The 27384-nt window shown below is 47.5% G+C and overlaps 1 protein-coding gene across 2 annotated transcripts in view; it reads left to right on the forward strand.

Annotated features, from left to right (window-relative positions):
* The window catches only part of NRG2 (neuregulin 2), an 83431-nt gene that overhangs the window by 9534 nt on the left and 46513 nt on the right, over positions 1–27384 (forward strand). For both annotated transcript variants that reach the window (XM_042836433.1, XM_042836434.1), the window contains exons 2-3: positions 15504–15675; positions 26407–26525. In XM_042836433.1, the coding sequence (XP_042692367.1) occupies positions 15504–15675; positions 26407–26525 (291 nt within the window). The remainder of the gene's footprint in view (positions 1–15503; positions 15676–26406; positions 26526–27384) is intronic.

Raw genomic sequence — 27384 nt, forward strand, 5'->3', positions numbered from 1 at the left:
GAAAGAAAGCAGTAGCAATAGGAAGTGCTGCCAACAGTTTTGGTTTTATTGCCAGAACTGTGATAATCTGGTATTTCCCGTAAAGCCCCAGGTGTTGTACTTGCTTTATTTGCTGGGAATCTCCAATTTCTCTTATCCTTTGTTATCACAGGGCACAAAACAAGACTATCTACCCTTTCTGGGGCCTAAATATTCAAAATATCAAAAGGTGATAACAAACCTCCAACACATTTCTGGATGGATGGCTCATCGTATTTAATCCAATATCAACTTTTTGAGGACAGACACAATTCAGCATTTCCAGGTCAGCTGGGCTGAGTGTGTGGCATTGATGTGTGCTCTCCTCCTTTCCCCTGCTCCCCTCTGTGGCCTGTTCTGCAGGTCAGAAGAGACACCGTGTGCCTCTGGTACACATTCCTCACCCTCATGAAGAACCGTGTGTCTCTGAGGCTGCTCCTTCTCTTCTGCCACGTGAAGGTTAGCAGCCGCCTTGTTGTACAGCTTGGGAGCCCTGGCCTCGCCATGGCTTGGGTGCTTCACCCAGCAGGGGTGTTTTTCTGCATTGGAGCCTCAGGGCTTGTCTGCACAGGGAGGCTCTTGCAAAACACGCTGGGCCTAGGGTGTGAATTTAAAGGGAAAGTGCTATTCTGAACCAGATTCCTGCCTGCAACCCTCTTCTTCTGCAGAAAAACGGGATGGTATTTTTATCATGCTGCCAGGCAGACTTGGGAAACCAGCTGCACTAACCCGAGGAACCAAAGACAGTCACGGACACTCTGCTCCATGCTGGCCCTGGGTTGCTGATGCTGACGGCAGTGACCCTGGACCCTGAAAGACGAGGAGCAGCAGGGAGCAGGCTGGTGCATGCTCAGAAAAAGGGGGGGACCAGTTCAGAGTGGAGCCTTAACTGGGATTTCTTGTCATCTTCTGGAGAAGCTGCCATGAACAGAAAGCCTCTGCAGGACTGCCTCCGTTGGGAGTCCCCCTTCCTCAAAGTTTGGGCTTGGATTAGCTGCTCGAGTCCAAACCTGTTAGAACAGCCCGGGACTGAACTTGATGAATTACCCCAAGTCAGCAGCACTTCCATGCCGTGCTTGTGGTTCACGTGAGCTGGCCAAGCTATGGGGCAGTGTGCTGTGGGAGCTGTGGGGTGGGAGCTGTGGTGTTTGGCTCTGTAGACCACAAACACGTTCCTCACCGTGAGCTATCAGACTGGCCATCCTAGCTGTCATCTGTACCAGAGCATGAAACTTCCTACCTCATCTGTTCCCTAATGCCTTCTTCTCAAATTCAACCCACAAATGCTGTCTCAGCTTTAGGGCTGGCCTCAGAGTGGTGGAGAGAGGTGGGCTGGGAGGGACCGTGCTCCCTGAGCTGAAGATACGGTGCTGGTCCCCAGCACTGTGCCTGGGGGTGGATGGAGGCCTTGTGCCCTCAGTGACGTGGGTACAAGGCTGATAGTGTTTAACTGTGGCTATTGCAAGAATGTGTGCATGGACAGACAGAGATTTGCATATGGGAGTGGGGGAAGGGACCCTGCAAACAACTTGCATCCCACAGGGTTGAAACTTGATGTCTCTGGAAGGCAAAGGGACACGGAAAGTCACGTAAACGAGTCATGGTGAGACTGGCAGAAAGGGCAAGACTTTTGTATGAGGCATGGGCGTGCTGTTAGCTGGATTAACTAGGGTAAAAATACATGGGGGGTTATAAGCCTCTGGGCATAAGGGTAGAAACAACAACTCTGTCCTTGAGAGAATGCAGAAGACTTCCCTACTGGGAAGTTATTCAAGAGAAGTAAGTGATACTTGCTGCCATGAAGCAGAGCTCCCTGTCTATGAGAAGCATGGTCTCACCCAGCAAGGCAGCCTCTTGGCAGCACGGTGGTCTTTCCTGGCTGCATTCTGTGTCTGTCACGAGTCCCCATGCATCACTGAAGCCCTGTCCTGTTCTTCGCTGCTGGAGTTGCCTAGAGCTCTCTCTGCTAATAGAGCTGGCTGCTTGAGGACTCAACACAGCTGAAATGATTTATTCCTCAGCCATTTATTGCAAATGAAGCACTGGAAGTCTTTCAAAAGCTGTATTTTCTTGACCTAAGTTCAGCTGAGCCTTTTAGCAGCATTAACTTTACAAGAAAAGTTAGATGTAAAGAGGAATTCTGCATGAATAATGTTTGTGTTGGTAAACAGTCCTTACTGATCAGTATCTCTCTCTCAAAGTCACCTGGTTATTCAGAGGATCATAGAATTAGCCAAGAATTACAAGCCAGCTGCCCCAGAAGGATGTGATGGCTTGCTTGTTTACTCTGGATGCCTGATAAATTGCCAAAATATCTGTATGAAAACAGGTAAAGCCATGCAGTGTTTAGAATGTAGTAAAGCCTTCAGATACAGAGCACTTCATAAAATCCTATCACCCCAAATTAATTCCAGTTGGTAGGGACAGGAGAGCATCACATGGGCTGTAAACTGGGTGGAGGACCATGAACAATGGATTAGGATAAACAGCAGTGTGTCAAATTGTCAGGGGAGTGAAGGGGAGCACAGTGTTGGGAGCTAGACTTGCCAATTGCTGCCCTTCATGGTGAACTGTGCATAGTTAACCTCCTCTGTGTCTCCGTGAGGCTCTTAGAGAAATTAAGAGGAGTCTGTGGGTGTTTCTGTGAAGCTGGATCATTTCACCTTTAGGTAGCTGGGAAGGTTTTACAGAACATCCTTCATGGGGCAGAACTGATGTGGAATCCTTTCTGAGGTGTCTGTTGAGCTCTCATTCATGTTCACAAAGACGCTCCCAGTTAATTATCTGGTATTTTGACCAGACATTTATTTACCACCAAATTACAGAGGGAGGGGTGCCTGTTTTAGGAATGTGATGAAAAGCATAATAGGGTAGGCTGCTCTTAAACATGGTGTTCAGTCTTCACGGTGCCCTGGCTTCCAGTATGAGACCCAGGTAAATGCTGATGTGGTCCTTGCTTGCAAGTGCTACTGTAGGAGCTGATCTGTGGAAGGCACTTCCTCCCTTCTTGCTGTGGGAAGGTGCAGGAAATTTCACATTCATTATCTATGTTAGATTTTGAATGGGTAGAGGAATATAGTCCAGTGGGTCGAGTGTTGGCAACTGTGGTAAATTTGGTGAGATTCTTTCTTGGTGGTCAGAGAAAAATTGTGCCCACGTGTGCAGTAGCTTTGGCTGGTTGTAGCCGTATGGAGCCTATGAGGCTATTCATAGATGAGCACAACCCAGTAAAACAAACACCTTTTTTGTGCCGTGTGGTGCAAGCCTGACGCTCCTATCCCTCTTGCCTGCACTTATTTGCTGTGTGGCCCATGAAGAGGCTGTTTTGGAATAGGGTCATGGTTCCCTTCTGGGTCTGGCTTTTGTAGGAGAGGCAGAATGGGAGGGATGACAGTTCGCTGTTCTGCAGCAGTGTATGGGGGCACGTGAGCTCTGGGCAAAATAATAAGGGAGTGAGCGGTCCTTGGCTGTGCTCACGACAAGCACACAAGGCTAAGCTTGCCCCTCATTGCACAGGTTAATGAGACTGAAGGGACCACCAAAAGAAGAAACAGCAAAGGGCAAAACAGAGCAGCAAGCTCTCACCTTCTTGGTTCTTCACTGCCCCATCCAGTCTCTCCCTTATTGCCCTCCACAGCCAGTGCCACTTCTCCCAGCCACACACACTTCTCCTGGCCTTTGCTTGCTGCAGGAGACCAATATGATTTTCAGTCAAATCTGGTGCAAGGTCTTAATTTCACGAGGGCAAAGATGCTTGAGTGCTTCGGTGAGGTGTGGGAGGTGACCAGCCTTTACAGAAATGAGAGGAGAGTGAGGCTGGGCCTTAAGGGCACTGCTGAAGGTTTTCAAGGTCGTTGATTTTGCAAAGGAAAGAAAAAAACAAATCGTGCATCTCACAACCGAGGTGAACTGGGATTGGAAGAGCAAAAATGAATGATTCTGGTTAAATTGCCTGTGATTAGTGGTAGCTGGCATGGACAAGAAGAAAACAGAAAGAAGTGTAAAGGACTGAAAGACAAAGAGTTGGACGACATCTTTAGGAGTCAGTGAAACATCTATTTTGCATGTGAGGACCGAAATAGCTTCACTGGTCACAAAAATGATATCATGGCTGTGTTCTCCACCTGCCAATTAGCACATCCTTGTGCTGACAGACTTTCTTTCAGGGGCTGGAGGCCTACTCCCAAAGGGGACCTCCAGTTGCCTTTTGGAGAGCTGTGAGAACAGGACGCTTGAGGTCAGCCACTGCGAGGTGCCGTGTAGATGAGTAGCGCCAGGCGGTTCATATGTCTGGATCCTGGTGGGCTGAGTGGATGTTGCAGGGCTGGTGCTACCTCAGGGCAGGGATGTGGACTACTCTGCTTCTGCAGCTTTCTTTCAAGCTTGTTCTCCCAACCCTGTGATTTGTTCCCATTTGAACTCTATCTTTGGGCTTTTGGAGATCGGTGGTATGGATGCTGAAGATGGTAAAGGTCCATCCAGGCCTTTCCAGGACAGTTCCTCAGCAACTCCGCACCTCTTCTCTTACATGTTTATCAAAAAGTTGCTTGTGCAGGACATTTAAATTGACAATATCCTACAAAAATGTTCCCAGCAGAAGAGATCCCACTCTTCCCAACAGGTTTATCTATATTGCTTTTCAGCTCCCTGAACATCCCCTTCCGGGGCTTCTAGGTGATTGCATTCCTCTGCTATTAAAGATGATATTCAAGGATAGCCTGGGGAGGCAGTGAAAGGGAGAAGCAGTCAGAGTGCAGAAGAGAAGGAGCAGATCTGGAAGAGTTTTGCTTAAGATGGAGTAACTGGGTAGAGAGTCTTCTCTGTTGTCCAGCTCAGCTGCTTCCTTGATTTTCCCTGTCACTTTTGTTTGGAGATGAGAACCATCCATATTTATAATACATGATAAATTCCACATTGTGCCCTGTCTTTTCTTAGGCCTTCCTTGGATCCCAAACTCCTTCCACTTGTTGTCACTGCTGCTTATAATTAGTGTTTGTGGTGGCATCCAGAGGTCCCAACTGCAGCATTGTTCCCCTTGTGCTATTCACAGCACAGTGTCATAGCAAGAGACAGTCCCTGCCCCAAATATATTAAGTGGGATCTTTGAGAGAGGAAATGGCTGCACAGAGAAGGGATGTGAATTGTCCTCCTTTACGCAATATTTCTGGGATAAAACCCAGCACTATTAATAACTTTTTGCTCAACAACTATCTTTTGTTCAGAATTCTGGTTTTCACCTTAAGATGTTTGTGTTATGCAGGATCTGTTGGCAGGTTTGGCGAAAGTTCCCTCCTTATGATCTACAGCTAGATGTAAAGCGAGTCGGTGCATACCTGTCCATTTTGTGCTCATCAAGCTGTCTGCCAAAGCCACCGTCATGTTACCTATTGTCTTCTGTTTACATGCGTCTTGCTGCATCATTGGTCCTTGGTTTTTTTTGCTTGTATTCTGCAGTATCTCCTAGAGGACCATTTGTGTCACCCCTTGCTCTGCTACTTTTCCCCACGTCCTTCAATGCAGAAGCTGACAACCAGCAAAAATTTGCTCACATCAGATGCTCGAATTTATTTTACCTATTTATTGTCCATTAATATTCTATAAAATTGACTTTCTGCCAGAAATGTCTGTGGAAGCAGAAACTGTTGATTAAATTTTAACGAAGAGTCACAGGAAGCAAATTTTAAAATTGCAACTGTATGTTTGTGATAATAAGAGCTCTGTCACTGCTGTCAAGGACTAGAATTGATGGAGGCCGCAAAATGTCTTTATCCAACCAAAATGAGTCAGAGTTGCTTGATTTTTTTTTTTTTAAACACAAGCCACAAACTGCTCATGAGCAATTTACAAGCCAAAAATTAGCCAGCATGGCTTTCCAGAGAATAGTTCTGAAGAATATTGCAATAAGCAATATTCAAATATAAAAAGAGGGAAAATAAGGATAAAAAAATTAATCAGGAAGAGCTGACATCCTTGAGACTCCTGACAGCTGTAAATCAGCCCAGTTGGGGGACATTTCAGTGGAAGCCACCCATTGCTGTGCTTCGGTGGGGGTCCAGAGCTATTCAGAACAATGCTGGGAAGCCACACTCTGGACAAGGCAGGAGACACGCTGTGTTAGTGTCTCCACTGGGCAGTGCCCAGAGTCCCAAACGGAATTTACAACTGCAGCCCATGGAGGAGGGTGGCCCCCCTCCGCAGGGCTCTGTCGCTCCCCAGCCCGGCGAGCGCGCGGTGCTGCAGACACAGAGCAGGAGCAGCGCTGTGCTGTGGGTCGGGATCTCTGCTGCACGCGGTGCCGCTGGCTGCAAAGAGGGCTCGGTGCGTGGGAAGGGAGCGGAGCTCGGCCTGGCGCAGGCTGCGATCCAGCGATGGCAGCGACCCGCGGCGTCCTGGGCAGCAGGAGAGGCTTTTAGTACAGGGCGGTAATTCCATCCGCGTTCGGCGGGATTTGGACACGTAGTTATCTGTCTGCCTCGGAAATGCTGTCTCAGGGATGATCTTTATTCCTTCTCCTGCGTTTGGATGAGAAACAGACCTGTGGTTACTGTCTGAGGTTCTCTTGGTACCAATGCTTTAAAGCATTTTTTAAACTAATAGAAAAACTTTTCATCTTTCTAATATAAGAGAACAAACAAGACTTTAATGCGAGCCCTGGAGTTGTGGGGAGATCCCGATAAAAACACAGCTTTCTGTTTTGGAAATACCCTCTGGTGGATTTGTTGAAACCCTACCAGAGACAATGGTGAACTTCCAAAGTAAGGAGAGACATGGAAAAAAAATGATTGTAATTGAGACAGCAAGTGGTTGGCTCTTGTCACGGAATGGTGGTGAATAGGATTTTATAGGTTTAAGGTTAAAAGTTAGAAACGGCTAATGGAATTTGTCTCGTCCAGTCACCAAGGTACTTGTACTGTTCTCAGAAGGTGCAGCATTCCCACCTGGTCTTCTGTGAATCTCTGGGATGTTCCTTGGTCCAGGATTTCTGGGAGAGTTTGAAATATCCAGAAATCGTTGTATGCTGGGCTGTTCCATCTGACCTTCACCACTGCCTGAGCTACGTCAACATCATCGTAATTGGTCCCCATTTTTGGGATCTGTTCCCATGCACATGTTAAACATGTTTGAAAATGCTTGTTGTAACGGTTTGTGCCTTGTAAATCTGCCTGGACAGTGCAGGGGACAGGGTCTGTGCTGGGGCACTGCTGGTGGGGGGGGATTTGAACAGTTCCCCCACTGTGAGGTGCTGCACAGTCCTCCTGGCCTCATACTTCATGTCTCAGTAATTTAACACTTCTGGGACCCTCATTTTCTATTAGTGTAAAAGACTGAGAAGGGATGAAAAAGGCATATAGGTGTGCTGTGCTACCTAAAGCTAATAACGCATCCTTGGTCTTTCACTTACATATCTAAATGTGATGGGCACAAGACTGGACTACACAGAAAGGGCAGAAGAGGATGCTGAAACCATGCAGTTGTTGGTAAACTTTCTGCCTCACTTGGAAATTCATCTGCATTTATGTGCCTGTAGTGGCCCTTCTTGCTGGTTTAACTGAAGGAGTTGGTGGTGGCCTTTGGCAGAGTTCTGTGTCCTTGCTTTTGCAAGTTTAGCTACAGGGCTCCCACAAGTCCACAGTGGTGTGTATTCTGTCCTCTGGTCACTGATAGAGCCTAGGTGGAGCGGATAGTCTCTGTTAAAAGGGTTTCACTTTGCTAAAGGCTGTTGTTTTTTTTTGGTCTTTCCCCTGCTTTGAAGAAGCACTTCTGTGGCTGTTAGATGTAAAACACCAAATGATGTTGGGTTTTTTTGTCCTTTTCCAATACTGATGACATTCCACTAATGGTCATTTTAGATCAGCAAATCCTTCCCTGTAACCCAAAACATAGTTCTCAGCTTTCCTGTTACTCTAAGGGAGATATGTATGGTTTCATGTACAGATCTCATGATAACCATTTAATTAAATGGTTGGGATTTTTTAGACTGTTTTGTCTCCTGTGATGAGTGTTACACTTCGCTTTGGTGACTGAAAGATGATGGACGCCTCTCAGGTCCTTTCCAGGGTACCATAGCAAAGAGTTTATGCTTATTGTTCAATGGCAGAAACAAAGAGTTAAAGTATTTTAAAGTTTTAGATGCTTTGGATAATTTGTCCGCTAGGTCTTGACTGGAGGCCCATAGAGTATGGGTGGGCCATTTTTCAAGCTGATCTAGAAGATAGAGATAAAGCTATATTTTATGAATTGCAATTTCTAAGGTCATCTGGAAATTGAGCAGTTCATAAAATATATCTTTGTTTAACGATATATTTGATTATATAAAATGTGATCCCAGAATCAATTGGGTACAAACAAGATGTTGCCTTTAGGGTTGAAAACACATTGTTAGAGGCATGAAGAGCTGAAATTGTCGCTGCTGTCTTTGTGTGGCTATTGTTTTTGGTTTTAATAGGAACAGAATGAATGACATTTTTCCATCAGACCACTTATGCTCAACTATACCTCCAGGACAACTTCCTGGCCAAAAATATTCAAAACAAACACACACAATAGCAATTCTACTCCAATTACATTGTTTGCAAAGCAGCTAGTGTTCGTAGAGTACTAGGTTTGGCAAATCCAAGCACTCAGTCCTAGATTTTAGTACTGGATGTTTGTACATGCATACCTTGTAGCTGCTGCACTATTCAGGTAAGTGTTGGAGTGGGTGTGTGCATGTGCACCTCCGTCACTTCTGAGCCCAGCACAGTAGAAGGGCACCCCCATTGCCTGTGCAAGTTGGGTGAACAGCCTGGCTATGGGGAACACCCCCCTACCCAGTGGCCAGATGCTCATTAATTTCAATGAAGCTGAGATTTCAGTTGAAGATTCTGGGCCAATTCATACACCAATTTCTAAACTTTCACTTGAAAGAAGAATGACTAAATATAAAGTGTGAAAAGATGGAGGAAGAGGAATTTATCATGTGCTCATATGTGTAAGTGGAACCAGAATTCGTAAGAGGAAAGTGAACTTGCTGGCTTTGTGGCATGTTTCTCTGTGGTTTGAGCTGCCAGAGGGATTATATAGAGAATGAACCTAAGCCAGCAAGCCCTCTTCTGACTTCCTAGTCAATGTTCTTTGGCTGATAAGAATGGTCATAAAATACTGATTGTTGTAACTCACAGTTTGAATGTATATAGTGCTGCAGATTGGCATTACAGCCAGTTTTCCTTAAGGCAAAGAGCACTAGAGGAACCTAGTTAAGGGAAAAACTCGTATGCTAGGGCTGCTGTGGGGCACGCAGGGAGGAATAATGCAGCTGTTCTGGCTCCAGCAAGGTTTCCAAGCTTCATTCCCACACCAGTTCTGCAGAGTTCAGTCATTTCAGCGTGTTCACACTTTCAGTCATTTGGGTTCTCTCCACATCAGCGTCTGTTCCCTGTCAGTCAGCTGGCTGGATGCCCTCAGCAGAGCCTCTAGGACCCAAGCAAACTGTGCACGCATTGCCTTGTCTAGCATCTCCAGTTGTAGAGGACTATTCCCCGGAGCACAACAGTGTGCCTGACTTCTGCTGGCATACCTATATGGGAAGGGCACAGCAGCAAGGTGAGTGGTAGGAACTACGTCCTTGGAGAGCTTTGGTTTATCAACCCGGCTGGACACTGTGTCCTTGCAGTTACGACACTGACAGACACATGGTCAGTGAAGGCGAGGTGCAGGTGCCCAAAGTGAGCCAGCCGTGCCATCTCATGTGGGGCGCCGCAGGGAGTCCCAGCTGTCACACACCTGGTGAAAGAGAAACTCGACTGTGTGTTAATTAAAAGGCCGAACAGTGGCTACAGCATAATGTTGCTCCTCAGAAATTTAAGCTGTTGTTTATGTGGTATGTACCCCTGCCCAGGGCTGCAGAGATCCCAGTAAGCTGCTGCAGTGTGCGAAGGCATTACATTAACAGCTGTGAGAAGTGCTGACCATCCTTCCTGCGCAAACTGGGGTGGCCAGCAGGGACAGGGAGGTGATCGTCCCCCTCTGCTCTGCTCTTATGAGGCCCCATCTGTAATGCTATGTCCAGGTCTGGAGCACCCAGTACAAGAAAGACAGGGAGCTGTTGGAGGGGGTCCAGAGGAGCCACAGAGATGAGCAGGGGGCTGCAGCACCTCCCCTATGAAGACAGGCTGAGGGAACCGGGCTCTTTCAGCCTGGAGAAAAGAAAGCTGCGGGGTGACTTCATTGCAGCCTTCAGTACCTAAAGGGAGCCTACAAAAAGGAGGGGAATCGACTCTTTGAAAGGGTAGATAACTGCAGGACGAGGGGAAATGGTTTGAAGTTGAGAGAGGGAAGATTTAGGTTGGATGCCAGGGGGAAATTCTTGACAGAGAGAGTGGTGAGGAGCTGGAACAGCTGCCCAGAGAGGCTGTGGATGCCCTGTCCCTGGAGATGATCAAGGCCAGGTTGAATGGGGCCCTGGGCAGCCTGGGCTGCTATTAAGTGTGGAGGTTGGCAGCCCTGTCTGTGGCAGGGGGGTTGGATCTTGATGATCCTTGAGGTCCCTTCCAACCCAATCCATTCTGTAATTCTGAAATTCTGTGAAATGTAAATTGCCTAAAGCTAAAGGTGTATTACAGACACTGTTATGTTTTATATTCCTGGTGCGAAACCTGTAATTACCCACTGGCAGGTAGCAGCAGAGGGTGAAGGAGGCAATGTGTCAGTGGCTCGTGGGGGGTTCCCTTGAACAAGCTCTGGGCTGTGAGCTGACTTGTGGGGGTTGTGCTGGATAGGTGATATCGCTGTCATCCGTGTATCTGACAGGGCAAACTTCTGCAGCATTAAGCTGTTATGTATTGGGTTTTTTTTGTTTTTGTTTTTTTTCTTCATGTTTCTGTTCCTTCTGGCTGGAGGGAGGTTCCTTCAGAGCAAGGAGAGTTTGGTGCCGGTGTTGAAGCTGCCAAAGTGTCAATGTGCACAGGAGCTGCTGCCAGTGAGATTCAGTTTTGTCTCCTTGTCAAATGAAGGTTAGATCAGACGTGGACCAAGGGAGCATCACCTTTGATGCCTAACCCTAACCCTAATCACAGCAAACATGCCACAAACAGCTGGGCTGCATTAGTCAGGAAGACGTATTCACCCAGCATAGGCAGTGCTGACCCACCAAACATCACTCTGGACTTCAGATGTGTACAGTGAACCATTGTGCCAGAGGCACACCTTGTAATAATGATGACAGAAATGGAAAATTTCTCTTTGGTAAGGAATGCCATCTTCACAACAGTTTCTGTAATTGAATTTGGAGTGATTTGACGCTGCAAATAATTTCTCATGGGAAGATGAATTCTGAAATTTTCCATCTGGGAGAACATTGACACTCATTGACACATATGAGGTTCTCTACTAAAGGGGAAAGCCTGTACTTCTGAGAGCGGGACTTTGAACCACACAGTCGTGGTGGCTCTCCAGGACCCCAGGGAACAACAACCTTCGAGGCGGGGTTTGGTGTCATGCTTCCAGATCCTATCTCTCAATGGTAAGGAACCTGGAAGCCTTGACTGTGCCTATAGCATCCTTTAGGATTTCCCTGTTGAGAATGGAGAGTGCAGACCCCTGGAGAAATTGCTGGACCTTCAGGTTCTTCATCTCAACACGGTAACTGAGAAGGTGGAAGCCCTGACACTTGCATGGAAGAGCAGTTCTGGGGCCTGCATCTTGGGAAGCCTCCAGTGGTTGGCACTTCATCCTCTAGAGGACAGGAAGGCAAGTCACATCTACTCATGATGTCTATTACCTGGAGATCCCCGATGTGTCTGTAGATTGCCCGGCCTTTAGGATCTCCCACAGTGAGCAAGATGCAACTCTTGAAGCAGTGGTTGCAGCTAGCGTTGCTGGCTCTGAAAGAATTCTTTGAGCACCTTTCCTGGGACTAATTGCTTCTGCTTCACGCTGCCGAAGGGTTGTTTATGTAGGATGCTTTGTGGGTGGGATGTGGTTTGTTACTGTTCCATTGTAGGAGCCTTTTCAGGCACTCTGCCCATTTATGATTAATTATGTTTTGAGTTCAGGCTCTGAAGGTGCTTTCAGGCATATGCCAGGTACCAGGAGTGAAAGAGGTGTTGTTATCATCAAGGTACTTCAATGTAGTATCACACGTAATCACAAGTGAATTAGTTAAAGCAGTGTGCAGATATGAGGCCTTGTGAGTGTCCAGGCAACTCGTGTGGTGCAATTTAGGACTCAAGTTTTAGACTTTTGTAACCCTCTCCTCTCCTGGAGCAGTAGGCTCCAGGACTGCTGTCAGCAGACAAACCTGTCCTGGAAGGGCCTCTTAACAGAACAGTTCTGTTCAAACAGGATGAGGAATGGTGTGCATTTGTTGATGTGAGTCCTTGCACCTTTCAGGGTTAATTTAGTTCCTGTGACCTACATGATAGCATCATCTGGGATTTAATAATTATTTGGGTTTCATCTGACTTAGGAGTGAGCAAAACCCCTCGAAAATCTGTTGCTGTTCATGGCCCTGCCATGATTAAACCTTCCTTTCTGCAGCACATCGTACCCTTCTCCACAGAGAAGACACTCAAATTTGGGTAGAGGAGGGGTTGACTGGATTGCAGGGTGGCCAGAGACACGGATCCTAAACGTTTGCCTAAAGCTATCTGTAACTACAGTCGAACAAGAACAACCACAAACCCCCTCCTCCTTCTCATGAATCCAGAGGCAGTGGCGAATGCATGGCATGTGCTGCTCACCTACCTGTGGAGGAGATCAGGAAATGGCAGAGCAGAACTGTGAGATTCAGAGCTGTTAAAGAGGGTGGACCTGATTCAGTGTTCTGAGTCTGCCAGAATTGCTGGTGACTGCACTGGAGCAGCAGTAACCTGTGCAGAGAGGTCTGGGAAGCAGGCAGCTGGGGGAAGCGTGGGGTAAGTGCACTTGGACTTCCCTTGGAATATTGCTGAGACTGCCAGGCATAGCATGTTGTTTTCACTTGTTTTTTCCAATGTGTTTGAAAAGGTGAACTGACCCAAAATGCTCAGAGCACTAAGAAAAGGGGCACTTTTAATCCTCACATCGGTTTGAACCAATCTCACAACTTTGTGAGCTTCAACTCTGTGGTTTGGATGGGGCAGAGAGAGGAAATGGTTAGATGCTAAAGCTGGAAGTGAACCAAAATTTAAAACATTCTGTGACATACTCCAGTATTAGTGTGCTGCCTTTGTCTCTCAAGCTACTTTAGTTTACTGGTGGAGAAGGTTGAAAGGTGATTCATTCATAGTTTACACGTACCTAAAAAGGGAAGAGGTTTCTGGTTGCTAGATGGGATTCAAATTTACCAGAGAAAGATCCATTGGCAGTAAGCCAAAGTTGAAGCAGTTCAGGTTAGGAGGAAGGGCTGCAGTTTAAACAATAGGAACAAAAAGCAGGGGAAGCTCTTGGGCTGGCTTTCAGCAGGCTCATCATCAGTTAATGGCTGTAAATGAGGATTTCTGTTTCTCTGTGGGCCTACCTGTTGGGGAATGTCGTGCAAGTTATTACCAGTGGCCAAGAGTAGAAGATGCAAGAGAGCCATGCGTTGGTTTGGAGGAGACGTATTGCACACAGGTGGGAAGGAACTGAGAAGTAGAGATCTTGGAAAGTTCCTTGCTCTTCCTTAGCCTCATCCTTCAGTGGTTTCTGGGTTTTGGGGCTTTGCACTTCTCTCGCCAGCATTTTCTCTGGAGAGGGTCAGGGTTGGCCCATCTCTCCCAGATGCTGCCTGCTTCACAACACTGCAGACCGCCAGCCTGGAACTACTGGAACTAATGCGAAGCAGATGCACCAGTGCCAAGGTCGGGACCTTACCAGTATTTAAAGCACGTGTATGGAGCTGGCATGGAGCACGGTGACCTCAGTGTACAATAGCAGCCAACCGACACACACATTCAGACAGAATAAATATTTGACAGCCTATTTCTCTATTCCCCAAAATGACCCCTATAAAAGCCTGTTTACCTTCCTGATTCTCTGTGCATAGTGTTCTGAGAAGAGACAAGCTCTCCTCTCCTCCATTCATTGCCTTCCTGTTCTTTTGGATGAACCTGTTTCCAGGCAAGGATCAGGGATATTGGCTTGGCAAAACCCACGGCACCTTGGAGTTTCACAGAAGTTCTGAAATGTGGGGAAAGCTGAGATCTGTTTTATTCAGAAGTCTCTTTCTCTGTGCCAAAGCACAGTGGCCTGGGAAGCGGTGCAAGACCGGTGCTCGGCCTAAAGCAAATGCTTGTAGCTGTTTACTGCTGTTTCTGCCCCATTAACACATGCAGCCCTCCCCATCCTTCTTCCTCTGGCACAGATTTCTAGGGAGACTGTAGCAGGTTTGGGTGTGCAGAAATAACAAGAGAGAAAACTATGTGGTGTGGCTCATTCATTTGCCCTCGGTGTGCTAAACATGCCTCCTTTGCATCCCTTGTATAGTGAGAGGAGACACAGAGATTACAAAATAATCATCTCTCTAATGAAACCCATCACATTCCTCCTCCTTTTGTTGTCCCATATCCAAAATCAGGATGCAGTAAGGCAGCTAAAAGAAAACTCACGAGCATAAGTCAGAGGAAAAACTTGATCTTAGACAAGAGGAAACCATTGTTGGCAATGATCTTAAGGCAAAACCAGGAACTTGGTGTTTACTTTTTTAAGGTTAGATTGAAAAATGAAAAAGCAGAAAGAAGAATTGCAAGCCTTCTAATGCACGCATGTCAGGTATAATATAAAGTCTGGCAGAAACTGATAAAGAGAACTCTCTGTCTCTCTCTCTCTCTCGATCTCTCTCCTGCCTGATGTTCCAGGTATGTGGTAAAATCCCCTTTCTTAAACATTCAGGAAAACTCACATGCAGAGCCCACCTTCAGTCCAACCAACCTGAAACTACAAGTCCTAAAGCTTTTTCAAGGGCTTTTATTCTTTCACCTTTCTATCTGTGGTCCGGGGAAGTGCTGTCCCTCCCTTCTTGTCCTTTACATGTGTAGGTTTTCATGCTGCCCTTCCTTGTGGCTGTTGCTTTTGCTGGTGATGCTGTCAAGCTGAATGGCTGTCTGTCTTGGCAGCTTTCCCTGGGGATGGTTCAGTAGGATGGGCAGCGTGCTTTGCAGTGGCAGTGATCACAGAGGTGTCGGTAATTGTTGTCAGCAAGGGCAGGATGCGGGGAAAAACTGTCTCTGAAGAGCTTGAGCTTCTGCATCTGCATCTGGACAGTCCTGGTGGGGAGAGCAAGGAAGCATATGGGGCTGCTGGGCAGTGTATGGGCAGCTGCAGTGCCATCAAGTCTGGCCATGTGGAGCTGAGCGAGGAGGGAGCTGTGTGCTGGGCACCTCGAGCCAGCCAGCGTTTGTGACCCCCCGTGAAAGCTGGGAGCAGTGAAACCGTCGTGCGGCGGTGGGGACAGCACACACGTTTCAGATGGATTCTGGGGGGGCTGGCATCACACGTGTGCCTCTGACAAAGATGAGTTTCACATTGTCTGGTTTCTCTTTTTGTAGCTGTCCCTCCCAAACTGAAGAAACTGAAAAGCCCAAACGTGCATGTTGGTGAAAAGATCTCACTGAAATGTGAGGCGACTGCTGGCAACCCTCAGCCATCCTACAAGTGGTTTAAAGATGGCAAAGAGCTGAAGAAGAGCAAAGACATCCGGATCAAGTATGGGAATGGGAAGTAAGTATGCTATGGGGCTGCCCTGCCCTCTAACTAACGCTGAGTTTGGGTCTTGGGGAGCAGCCCTGCAAACTTCCCAGCTTGCTCTGTGTGATGCTGAGCTCCCAGGCAAATGCAAAACAGGCATTTGTCAGATGGGGAGCCGGGTCAGATGGGCAGACATGGCAGGGCTGGGAGGTTTGATGGATCATCAGGACCGAAACTGAGAGAGATGGTTGTATTGGGAAACCAGTGCCTATTCAGGCAGCTCTGTGGCTAGGCCCTATTGCAGGTTGTGACTGAAGTGGCCATTCACCTTTTATGTCAAGCCAAGGATCTGCATGCGTTATTTTTCTTGGTATAGTTTCTTCTGGGGTAATGCTGCAAAATCCAACAGGTAACTGAGGGGTGGGAAACAGCTGCAGGGACAGGAACCACAGTGGGGATGGGTTGGGGTTGGACTAGATGATCTCAGACTCTGCCTTTTCCAATCTTAATGATTCTGTGATTCTGTGAACCAGGGATAAGGGGCTCCCACTGCACTTTCGTTTAAATCAATCCGTGTTGTTATTTTTTTCAAGGCCAAATATTTACATATATATATGATATATCCTAAAGTTATTCTGTAATTGTGACTGTGCTTACATTCATATATCCTGACCTAGCCAGCAACAAAGTCGGCTTGCAACTGCCTGATCCCTTGGAAATGTTAAAACTAATTTTATGCCAACGTATGTTATGCCTCAGTGTGTGAAAAATAGCTCATCTATTCTCATCATGCAGTTGACAGAGTATTTGCTTTTATAATTAGAAATTCTTCAACTGCTCAAATGGGTCATTGTCAATTGCTCTCATTTCGCTGAAATCCTGTTAGCTTTGATTTTAAAGGCACGTCCCAAATGTCCAGTGTAGAGCGGTGACAGGACGGCATCCCACCCACAGCAGCTCCCACGCAGCCCCTGGGTCGGGGACACCAGTGGGGAAGAACAGCCCTAAAACACGGTTGTCAAGTCATAACTTGGCATTTCCTAGTTTCCATGGCAGCGCGTTGGCTCACAGCCTGCCAGTGAGAGGCCAAAGCCATGTGCGTGTTAGAAGTGCTTCCTGCTGGCATAATAAGCCCGAGGACAAACATCTTAGAGAAAGCTGAGCACCTGGCTCTGCCAGCACCTGAGTCTCTCTTGGCGGCAAAGGTCTGAGCCCTGAGGTGTCCCTGCTCATCTGCTTCCCATCCCAGCCCAGGAGCTGGGCAGCATAGAGGCCAGACCCCAGCAGCCATTGGGCTGAGGCTGCTCTGATGGGGTGATCCTTGTCCTTGTGCAGCAGGCAGCAGTGGGTTTGCTAGCTCTCAGTACCTGAAAATAGAGAGAAGGATGATAATGGTGTTGGACCTTCCTCCTTCTGGACCTGGCTGCATGCAGAAGAGTACGTTAAAAACTGCTGTGTGCTGATGCAGTTTGAGGATCAAAGAGTGCTTGGGAATCTGTGTTTCTTCATTAAATAGCAAATGGGGATGAGCAGCAGAGGGAAGCAAAGCTGGGCATGGGAGATGAGTGCACATCATTACTGCCAGCATGTTAGGAGAAGCATCCCAAACTGTGAAGCTGAGAAAAGAAGACTTACTAGATGGTGATTAATGCACAAAAATTGGGGCTTGCACCTGGCTCCAATTAGAGGTAAGATTGGTCTCAAGGTAATCCTTTGCTCTTTCTTACAGTTAAGAGTAGAGTGAGGCTTCCAAAGGCCTAAACCTGAACGCTGGGAAGGGACTTTCATGGGAAAAGCACAAAAGACAAAAATCTTCACAGACCATGTGACACCTGCCCAGGTGCATGTGATCATTTATTTAAAAATTTGATCCAAAGCCCTAATTGACTTGTCTGCTGCAGCCAGGCAAAAGAAGCCGTGCCCTGGAGGAGGAGGTGTTGTCCATAGCATGTCCCTTGGCCATGTGAATCCTGTGCAGAAGTGGGCACAGCTTTGGATTTGATTCTGTACCTGCAGCTCTGTGGTTCTTAGATGACATGTGAAGGATTAGGATAGGAGACAAGAACATAACAGCATGAAGTGGCTCATGCCCTTACCACTGTTTGCCTCACTTTCCTTCCTGCAGAATGGAGCTTCCCTGTGTGTGTAAAGAGCCTCAGCATCTCTAGCTAGAAAGATGAACTGAAGCCCTGCTAGATGTGATCGAGTTTTTATCCGATTCTACCGCCCTTCCTAGAGTTGAAGAGTAAGGGAAATATGAGTTATAAGGACAAGAGGAGCAGTTAACTGCATGTCACTCTTCAGCTTTTCCATCAATCCTCTTTCCTCTTGTTTTTCAAACTCAGTTTGACAAACTTTCTGGTGCCATCTAAAAAGGGAGGTTTTTGTTTTTGTTTTTTTTTTCTTCTTTTTTTTCCAATGGGTATTTGCTGGAGGGAGGGGAACAATTCTGATTCCTCCTTTCTGAACTGTGTGTTCCATCTGTAATTAGTAACAGGCTGGGGCAAGCCCGGCTTGCACAGAGAGGAAATTTCTCGTTAAGGTGGAAGAAATTATTGGCTGGAGTTTTATCTCCTGCTCAATTTAAATAAAGCACAGTTGATAGGGACCTTGAGAAATTACCCAGAAAGAACTGCGTTCCATAGTGAAAGTAAAGCTTAGTGACTGGCCCACCCCTTCCGAGCTGCCAAAGGGCCAGCATCTCCTGTGAGTGCACCTGAGAGGGATCGAGGTGCCAAGAAGTGAAGGTTGAGTTTTGACTCTCGAACTGTCCTGGCACATGGTCAGACGACAGCTCTGGAGGGAGGCGGGGGACTTTCTTTGTGCTGACTTGCAGGGACACTACCCAACTTCGGGGTGCATCGGGGCTCTACCCCGAAACATGCACATTGTGGGCTGAAATCAGAGGGATGTGGTCTGAGAGCCTGGCAGCCTGCTTGCTGTCCTTACAGCCTCTTCTCTTTGTGTGCTCTCTTACCAAGAGAGATCACTGGGTGATAGAGTAGGCGTATCATTAGATTGGAGTGGGCTGGCAGTTCAGTTTGGGACAGGCTGACCATATGACATCCCTTGGGAGTAGTGTCCTACTTTCAGTATCACCAGGAATCCCTATTGTTAGCCTGTAAGTGGAGCCAAGGGATACCCTGCTCTCCTGTTTCTGTACAGTAGACCCCGAGGCGATGCTAGCTGGGGCAGATTCATTGCTGGGGTCTTCCTTGTAGAGCTCCCTGCTGTAGATTATTCCCCACCCACAATGAATGGGGCTGTGGTCTTCCCTGCGCAGCTCACTGCTCTGGAATGAAGGCAAAAAATAATAATAATGCCAAAGCAGCAGGGGAAAGAGAGTGCCAATAAAGATAAATGATTTCCTAATTAAGCCTGGAGACAAGGAGGGGCAAAGAGAACTGTTGAAGCCTTGTGGGAGCCAGAATGAACCCAAGCAGGCTATACCACCACTCTGGCAGGGGTCTTCAGCCTGACATTTTTAAACAAAGGAAAAAGCTCACTTGACAATGGATCTTGCAAGAACAATTCCAGATGCCTTAAAGCTAAGACTCTTCTTGATCACCGGTGTTGTTATAATCACCAGGGGAGCTTCTCTCTTGCTAACTCTCACGATGTCATTATAAGTCCCCAATACTTGGGATTTGGTTTAGCTGCTGATGGCACTTTATTGGAGGGTGTGTGAAAGAGAGTATCTCCTTTGTTTGCCTGTTTTTTGTTTTAAAGGAGATGATGGACATCATTTTGGCCAACGCACCTGGGACTCAACCAGGGAACTTGAGAACTGAAAGGAGAAGCAGTTGGGCCTTGAGCTAGAACAATACACAAAGCCTGCAAGTTGGGGCTCATGAGAGATTCAGGGAATGGGCATTCAATCAAGCACGAGTGAGTTATAGTGACTAACAAGTTATGGCCAGATGCTGAGCGGCTTCAATTGATGATGTATGCAAACACAGGCATGGAAGGAAGCTTACGTGACTGAAATTTTGTCTCTTCTTTTCCAGTGATGTTGGCTGGTTAAAAAAGAAAAATATCTCCCTATCTAATCTTAGTCCCTTGCAACTGCACAGTGACACGACTTAGGCTGGAACACTCTCACTGAAACATCAATTGAAATCCCATTCACCCAGCTTAATGCTTTACCTGGCATCTGGGGAAGAAGAGCTGGGGTGGTGGCAGTGGATGCCGGCAGTTCATCTGGGGTAGCACATTGTATGCCCACAGTCGTGAATTTGTTTGGTTCTCCTTATATGTCGTGGATCAGGCACTGGCAAGGATCCGTGGCACACGCTAACTGCAGGAAAAAAAAGACTTAAGAAGAAATGAATGATGATCCAAGTGCTCCAGACTCAGAAGGGAGCCTCAAAACTGTAACTGAATCTCTTGTACAACCCTGTGTAATATAATAATGATACATTTCACAGAGGTTTTGAAGGAGTCTGTCCATCCAAAGCTGCTGTTCCATGCTGCTTTTCCATGTCCTTATGTCTGTTCCTGAGAGGCATGCATTTCTCTTATCTAAGTACTTCCAGCCTAGCTTTGCTCGTCTCCATTCCTGTGCTCAGAGAAGGGCTTCCAACAAAGACTGCTGCTTTTAATATGGTACCTCTCCTCCTACCTCCCCTGATTTAAAACTGTCTGGTTTTGCTTTAAAGGCTCTATCTGGCCTTTCTCCCATGTCTGGCAATCCCTGACGTTTTAGTCCCACCTCTGAATTGCCCATCCTATCAGCTTCCATCTAACATGTGATACACTTCCAAATGAGGACCTCTGTGCTTTCCCCCCAGAAGCACCAACCCTTTCTTCTGCTCCCAGCTACAGAAATAGCTGTAGTTCTGTTGCTGATGTAGTGAGGCCTCTGCATACTGTCCTAACTGCATCCCTACCTGAGGTTTACTATCTATTTAGATATTTGCTTTTTAAAGAGGGAGGTTCTATGTTTGTGAGGTCCCTGCTCCTGGGAGGCTGCTGGCACGCATGTGAGATGTCATAGCAAAGAGGGAAAGAGCTGAGCTGCTCCATGATCTACATTCTCCCAAAAGGAATTCAAACCCTGGCATTGGGGTTTGAGGAAAATTCTTCAAAATATCCATGGGATGGATCGATTGCCATGAATTCCAGGACAAGAAATCCAAGGGAATCCTCTGTGACATGAGAGGGTTCATCAGCCTTAACCAAAACTCTGTTTTTGTGTATGTTTTGCCTTCATGCTCTGGCAGCTGCCACAGACTTGCCAGCACAAGGGCAATGGCACACAGAGGTTTGTGTGCTCTCTTACCAAGAGAGATTGCTGGGTGATACAGTAGGTGTATCATTAGATTGGAGTGGGCTGGCAGTTCAGTCTGGGACAGGCTGACCATATGACATCCCTTGGGAGTAGTGTCCTACTTTCAGTATCACCAGGAAGGTCTGTCAGCTGAGTGACCACAAATCCGCTCTGGGCGTGTGGTTGGATTTCACTGCCCCAGCTGCTCTGCACCTCTTCACGGTGCCCAGACAGCCATGGCAGTATGGAGATGCAGCCCAGTGCTGAATGGGAGGATGGAGGGGGTTGCACAAGTGACCCTGCTCTTTGGATTGTACTTATTGATCTTCTCCCCTTTTGCTGACGCTGTGTGACCCAGGAGGGACTCCAGCTCTCAGATCAGTGTCAGTGTCAGCTCTGCAGAGTGAGGACTGGTCGAGTCTTCCTTTTAAAATCAGCCTGCCCCAAGCCTGGGCACAGAGAGAGAACAACACTGCTGAGCAGAGAAGGGGCAAATCTGCTTTTCAGGTTAGAACAGCACTTTAATGTTGGGGGACAGGGGTAGGAGAGATCAGGCAAAGGGGGTCTGGGGATGGTTGGTCCTGCCCTGGGCCCCCACAAGGACATCTTTCACTTCTCCCATGGTCCCAGCAGTCAAACCGTGAGCAGGGCAGGTGATGGTGTGAGGGAAGGTGGAAGGAGGACTTTGCCACTACAGGAGAGATGGAAGCTGAGCTGAGAAGTCTGAACCTCCCTTTTCTTACCCATCTTATTTGATTGCTTTGCTTGAGGGTTGCTTTTTTTTTCACCCTTTCTCATTCACTGTTTTTAAGTTAATCCTGAACTAGCCAGATCTTGCCCTAGAGTTCACAGCATCCAGCACAGCTATGTGTTCTCAGGCACCACAAGCACAGCCAGCTTACCCAGCTCTGTTGTGCTGCTCTGTAACCGAGGGCAGGGGAGAGCTTGGGGCTGTTTCCATCTGGCTGTGCAGGCAAGAGCATGGTCCTGGCTGCCTCTTCTGCCCTGTCTGGCAGAGCTGCTTTGCCGTGGCCATCCTTGGTCTGCTTCACATTGCAATGAACTCTTCTACCTGATTTTCTCATACTTCTTGCTGGGGAAGATGAATGTGTTTCCTGAGACAGGGACACTGAGAGTCCCTGCTCAGGCCAGCAGAGTGACTGATGGTGGGCTGTTGCCAGATGGTGCTTTGGGACTGTGAGCTGGAGGGCTGGATGGTGTGAATCTTCTTGCGAGCCATAAACCAGCTTTCTCAGAGCAAATTCGCCACTGTGCAGAGTGCCGGCACAGCACGCAGGCACCACTGAATCACTGGCGGTGTGGAGCAGTGCATGGGGCACAGTGCTGGCCCCTGTGCTCTCTGCAGCACTGCTGTGCTGCCTGCCTGCCTGGCTGTTCGGAGAGGAAAGGAGTTAATAGGTAACCACGGCAGTCTATTAAATGCCCTTTGTGAGAGGCACATCTGAGAATTTCCTTTTCCTAGGATCTCACGTGTTTTTACTATGGACGGTTTTCATTGACAATGTAGAGGCCAAATAAGGCATCGTCTTCCAGTTCTCTTCACTAGCTGAATCCTTGGTTTTTTTATTACTTCTGTGTTAGCTCTTCTATTTTTAGAAGACTCATAAACTACTACAATAGTAATAATCCGAGAGCTATTTTTGCCCTGCACCATGCAGAAGCAGTTGAGCTCACGCAGGGCTCACTGAGTCCCCACAGATCGGTGTCCGCAGGCAGCGCGGGCACCCAGGTGCACAGCTCTGTGACGAAGGGGCCTGGGAAGAAGGTCCAGTTTCCACTTGGCAGCAGGGAGGAAGAGAAAGGTGATTCAAGCTAACTGAAGTGCTGGTGGGAACATGAGTCCTGTCACAAAAAGTTCCTCCCTGGGCGGAATGAAGCGCCTGTTTCTTTTCCTCTCTCTGTACGGGAGGCCTCGGGGCCCAAGCTCATATTTCGGTGTCTAACTCTGAGATGTCTAAATTACGGCCAATGAGGCCATCCTTCCTGGCCAGGATTTACCAGGATCTTTGTGTAGGTCTCGGCCGAGGGCTGATCTCCCTGCCTCCCATTGTAGTCTGCAGATTGGCACTTCAAACTGCCCTCTGGGGGACTTGTTCTCTTGGCTGGAAAGGTATTTTGGGGATCCTGTTCTGGCCAGGCTGAAGGGCTCCTTGTGGATTCCATCCCCCAGGGCTTGCGGACAACCTATTCTCCATGGCTCACTCCTCCATTGGCACTACAGGAGATAATTAGTGCGTGGCTAAGTCATATGTGCTGAGGGTCAGAAAATACAATGAGGCAGATTTTTCCCTGGAGTACAGAAATGTCAACAGTGTTACGCTGCACTGAAATGATGGCATCTGTCAGTGACCCCAGCCCTTTCACTGAACAAACAGCCTGCTGCAGTGCCTTCCTCCAGAAGAATGGCATCCTCTTGCAGCCAGGCACCTCGGGAGGAGCGCGGCAGGGCTGTCCCAGGGGCCAGCATCCCCAGGGAGCACAGCCCTGAAGGGCAGCAGGGGACAGGGAACTGTGGAAGGTTCCTCCTGGAGCTGTTACTTGGCACTTCTTTACTAACACACCTCGGCCATCAAAGAAGCAAAATGTCTGCCCTCCAGGCAACAGGAGGAAGAATGCAAACTTGCAAAACCAATTTCCTAAGCAGCTTTGAGGTATTTCAGAAGCATGTGAAAGTAGTAAAAAGGAACAGAGACGGACTGCTCATCTTTCTCTCTGCCACGCACAAGTCACGTAAGGCCAAATCTCACTCACATCTTCAGTGGAGTTCATCTTGTGAAGAGTCATTAGTCATGGTTTCGAACTAAAAGAGGGGAGACTTAGATTAGATATAAGGAAACAGATTTTTATACTGAGGGCAGTGAGGCACTGGCACGGGGTGCGCAGAGAGGCAGCGGCGCCCCGTCCCTGCAGGCAGCCAAGGTCTGGCTGGATGGGCTGCAAGCACTGATGGGCTGCAGGTGTCCCTGTGCTCTGCAGGGGATGAACTGCACGGCCTTCGGGGGTCTCTTCCACACAAACAGTTCTATGATTCTGTGATTCATGTGCTTTAAAAGGTTCAGAGTGGTGCTCTGAAGCAAGGTAATTCTCTGACTGTTTCAGGGCTTACTGGAAGAGAAAATTTCATTTTGCTGTGGCTATGCTCTACATTAAATCTCATCCTCTTCTGTACCTTTCATCTCTCTGCCCTAGGTCTCTTGCCTGACGTTATACTTTGTACTGTTGAGATCATTGGTCCCAAAAAAAGCTCTTGATTTTTCTAAGGGGATCTTGCAATCCGGGAGAGATTCAACAAGCTGCGTTAGAAAATAAAAATAATCTCCTTTGACAGTACAACAGTTTTGTGCATTAAAACAAAATAATCCTCTTTGGTTTCACCTTGATATCGAGGTTCTATAAATACTAGCACTGCTTTATATTCTGCTCATGTTCTCCTCCAGTTCCAGGTAAAAGACCATGTCTCTCATCCTGTTACTGGAGATGAATCTGTCAAGTATGACCCCTTTCATTAGCCTTTTGTGTCACTAAATAACTTACTAATTTGTATATTTGGAATTTAAAAACCTTTATCTGCAAATGATCACGGACATGGGAGATACAGAGTGGATTTTTCCAGTTACTGCACGCGGCAAAACGTGCTGTGCATATGAGATCACAGTGCAGCCAATAATCATTAGAGTAACTGTTGTCTGGCAGCTGCAGGCAGCCTGTTTGTTAACGCTTTCAGCTTTCAGGACCTGGCCTTGACCCTTTGCTGACTGTTCCTACACCTGCCTCTGTGGAGGGAGAGGGGAATGGCGTCCTGCACTGGTTTCCACAGCCCCACAGGGCCAAAGCCCATCATCCAGTGCCTGTCATACCTCCCCAGCAGGTCTGTACATCAGCCTGTTGGATTAGACCCCCACATTCGAGCATGGTGGCCCATATAACTGGCTTTGCACTGTGGAGTAGTGGCGACCTAGGATTAGTGGAATTCAGGAGACACACTGTCAACATTCATTTTAAAATTGTTCCACATGCGGCCAAAACTCTTGTAATTGAACGCTTGACCACATCCTGCAGAACAGGGCATTGCCTGTATCCTGGGAGCTGTACCAAGTCATCTCAAGTGCTTTTCATTTGCTAACACAGCAAGTGAGATGTTCACTCCGTGTCCTTGCACCATGGCTCCCAGTAGAGCAACATGTCAGGGTGTTGAAGAGATTTCAGTGTGCTTCTGTGAAGGACTTTCTATGGAAAATCATTTGCACAGTCCAAAGTCTTTCCTAGATGACATATGCAATGTTGCAAATATTTCCAGACATAACAGTTTTCCACATTTTAGAGGAATATTGCCTTCAGCAACGTAGGCCAATGGGACCTCTTTTTAAATCTGCCAGTGCTTCCAAGCTTGTCTGTCAAGTGATTGTATGACACAGACCTGAGATAAGAACTTGGGGTAGCAAGCAGAGGGAGATGTTCTCACCAAAGAGAGCGTAGGGTGTTTTTTGATAAGCTATCTAAACCAGAAGGAAATGTAAAACAGAGGGTCTGATCAGGGATTTCCCCTGTGGTCTCATGAGTGGTCTTTGGTGTGTGTTGAAGGCTGATTGATCTCTGTTGAACTAGTTAACAAAGGGTTTTGCCTTGTCATCAGAGAGACATCCTGGAGAACGAGACATGAGCCAGATGGAGGGAAAGGCGATGGCCTTTTCCTGTACCACCACAGAGCCCCGTGCAGCTCCCATTCCCACAAAGCACACAGCATGGGTTGTTAGGCCAGGTGAGCAGTCATCACCTACATCATCTTCTGATCTTCCTAGGTGCTTCTGGCCAATAAGATGATCACGTGGATGTCAGCCCGACACAATGCAGTCTGTGTATTTGGGGGAGACAAAATGCTTGCCCCGTTTGCCCAGAGAAAGCTACAAGATAGTTGTTTAGCTCAAACCTCAGGGCTTTGGTTTGCAGGCTGGAATGCATGGGTACATTACCCCATGACCATAGCATGGGGGGTTGAGTGTGCAGCACAGCTGGACATGGCAAGGGAGGCAGCTGAGCTGCTTGTCTTCCTTGCTAAGGTGCAGAACGTGCTGCTCCTCTCCTTCCTGCAGTCAGATCTTGGTGTTCTTCAGGAAAGTGGCCTTTCTCTGGTGCAGGTCTGTGTGCTGGGGAGTTGGGGTCTTGGGTTCAACCCCTCACAAGACTTCTTGACTTTTCATATATGGCCTTCCTGAGAATGGGAGCAGATGTCAGACCAAACCGTGGCATCAGGCTAAGAGCAGTGGGTTCAAAGAGAGATGGTCAGTTAGGAAATGACGATGGCTGTGATTCCTGGGAAGGGTCTCATTTGAATCCTGATCAGCTGGTGAGATCAGGCAGACCGTCTCCTGCAGAAGGGGTAACTTATCAGGCAGTGTAGCAGGGCCAGGAATGGTTATCAATTCATGAAGATGGTTAGCAATTGAGTAAGAAATGTCTGCTATACTTTCCAACAGAAAGATTTCCAGACTGCAGTTCAACAAGGTGAAGCTGGAAGATGCTGGGGAGTACAGCTGCGAAGCGGAGAACGTTTTAGGGAAAGACACCGCAAAAGGCAGCCTGAATGTGAGAAGTGGTAAGTGAAGAAGTCAGTAAATGTCTTGAGCCATTTGTCATTCAAGCAGAAAGCGGGAGGTTCTGCAGGTGATCTGTCTTGTATTTTGTTTCATGCTTTCAGGATATCAAGTAAAACAATCTTGGGAGATAAGAAAAATGAAGCTTAGCATAAATGTTTATCTTAGTTATCTGTCACTGGCAATGTGGTTCATTTACATTTTAAATAAACTTACAGTCTACGTATTTTTTAAAAAGAGCAAGGAAGAAAGAAAGCTGGTGGGCTTGATGTTTTATTTTTTTAAAGATTTTCTGAGAAGCAAAACACACCAGAAGACAAGTAATTAAACCATAGCTTTGTGATGAGTGAAGTTGCTTCTGGTTTTCATCCTAGAATGTGTGCTCCATCTCTTAGAGCTCAGTGGATGGAGTCTGAGGTTAGGTGGTTTTATTATTATCTCGGTCATCGTAATTATATTGCTTAACATGATGGTTTGGATGCTCCCTCCAGCTCTGAAAGTCCCTGCAGTGGTTGCCAGAAGCCGGGAGGGTGTGAGCAGGGGAGGGATGGCTGCTGTGAGCTCTGTTGCCTCAGCTCTTCTTCCTGCCGTCAATGGCTGCTGCGGGAGCCCTGGCTCTGCCATGTGGCCCTTTGGCACAGTCCAGTTTCACTGCTGCTGTGCTCTCAATAATACTGGTCACATGTGATGGAAGGTGCCTTTTTCCCCACTGCTTTCTGGCATTGTTTTCTGTATTAACCTCTGCCTCAGCAAGGTCTGCAGTCCCAAATGTTTTGTGAGGCTGGAATACTGCATACTCCCCCTCAGTTTTGCTCCTGCACAAAGCCAGTGCTTGTAATGCCTGGGGAAGGCAGCCCATGC

The sequence above is a fragment of the Centrocercus urophasianus genome, unplaced genomic scaffold, assembly GCF_019232065.1.
Source record: "Centrocercus urophasianus isolate 14NV4802_14NV808 unplaced genomic scaffold, USGS_Curo_1.0 seq_60, whole genome shotgun sequence".
Classification (NCBI taxonomy): Eukaryota; Metazoa; Chordata; class Aves; order Galliformes; family Phasianidae; genus Centrocercus; species Centrocercus urophasianus.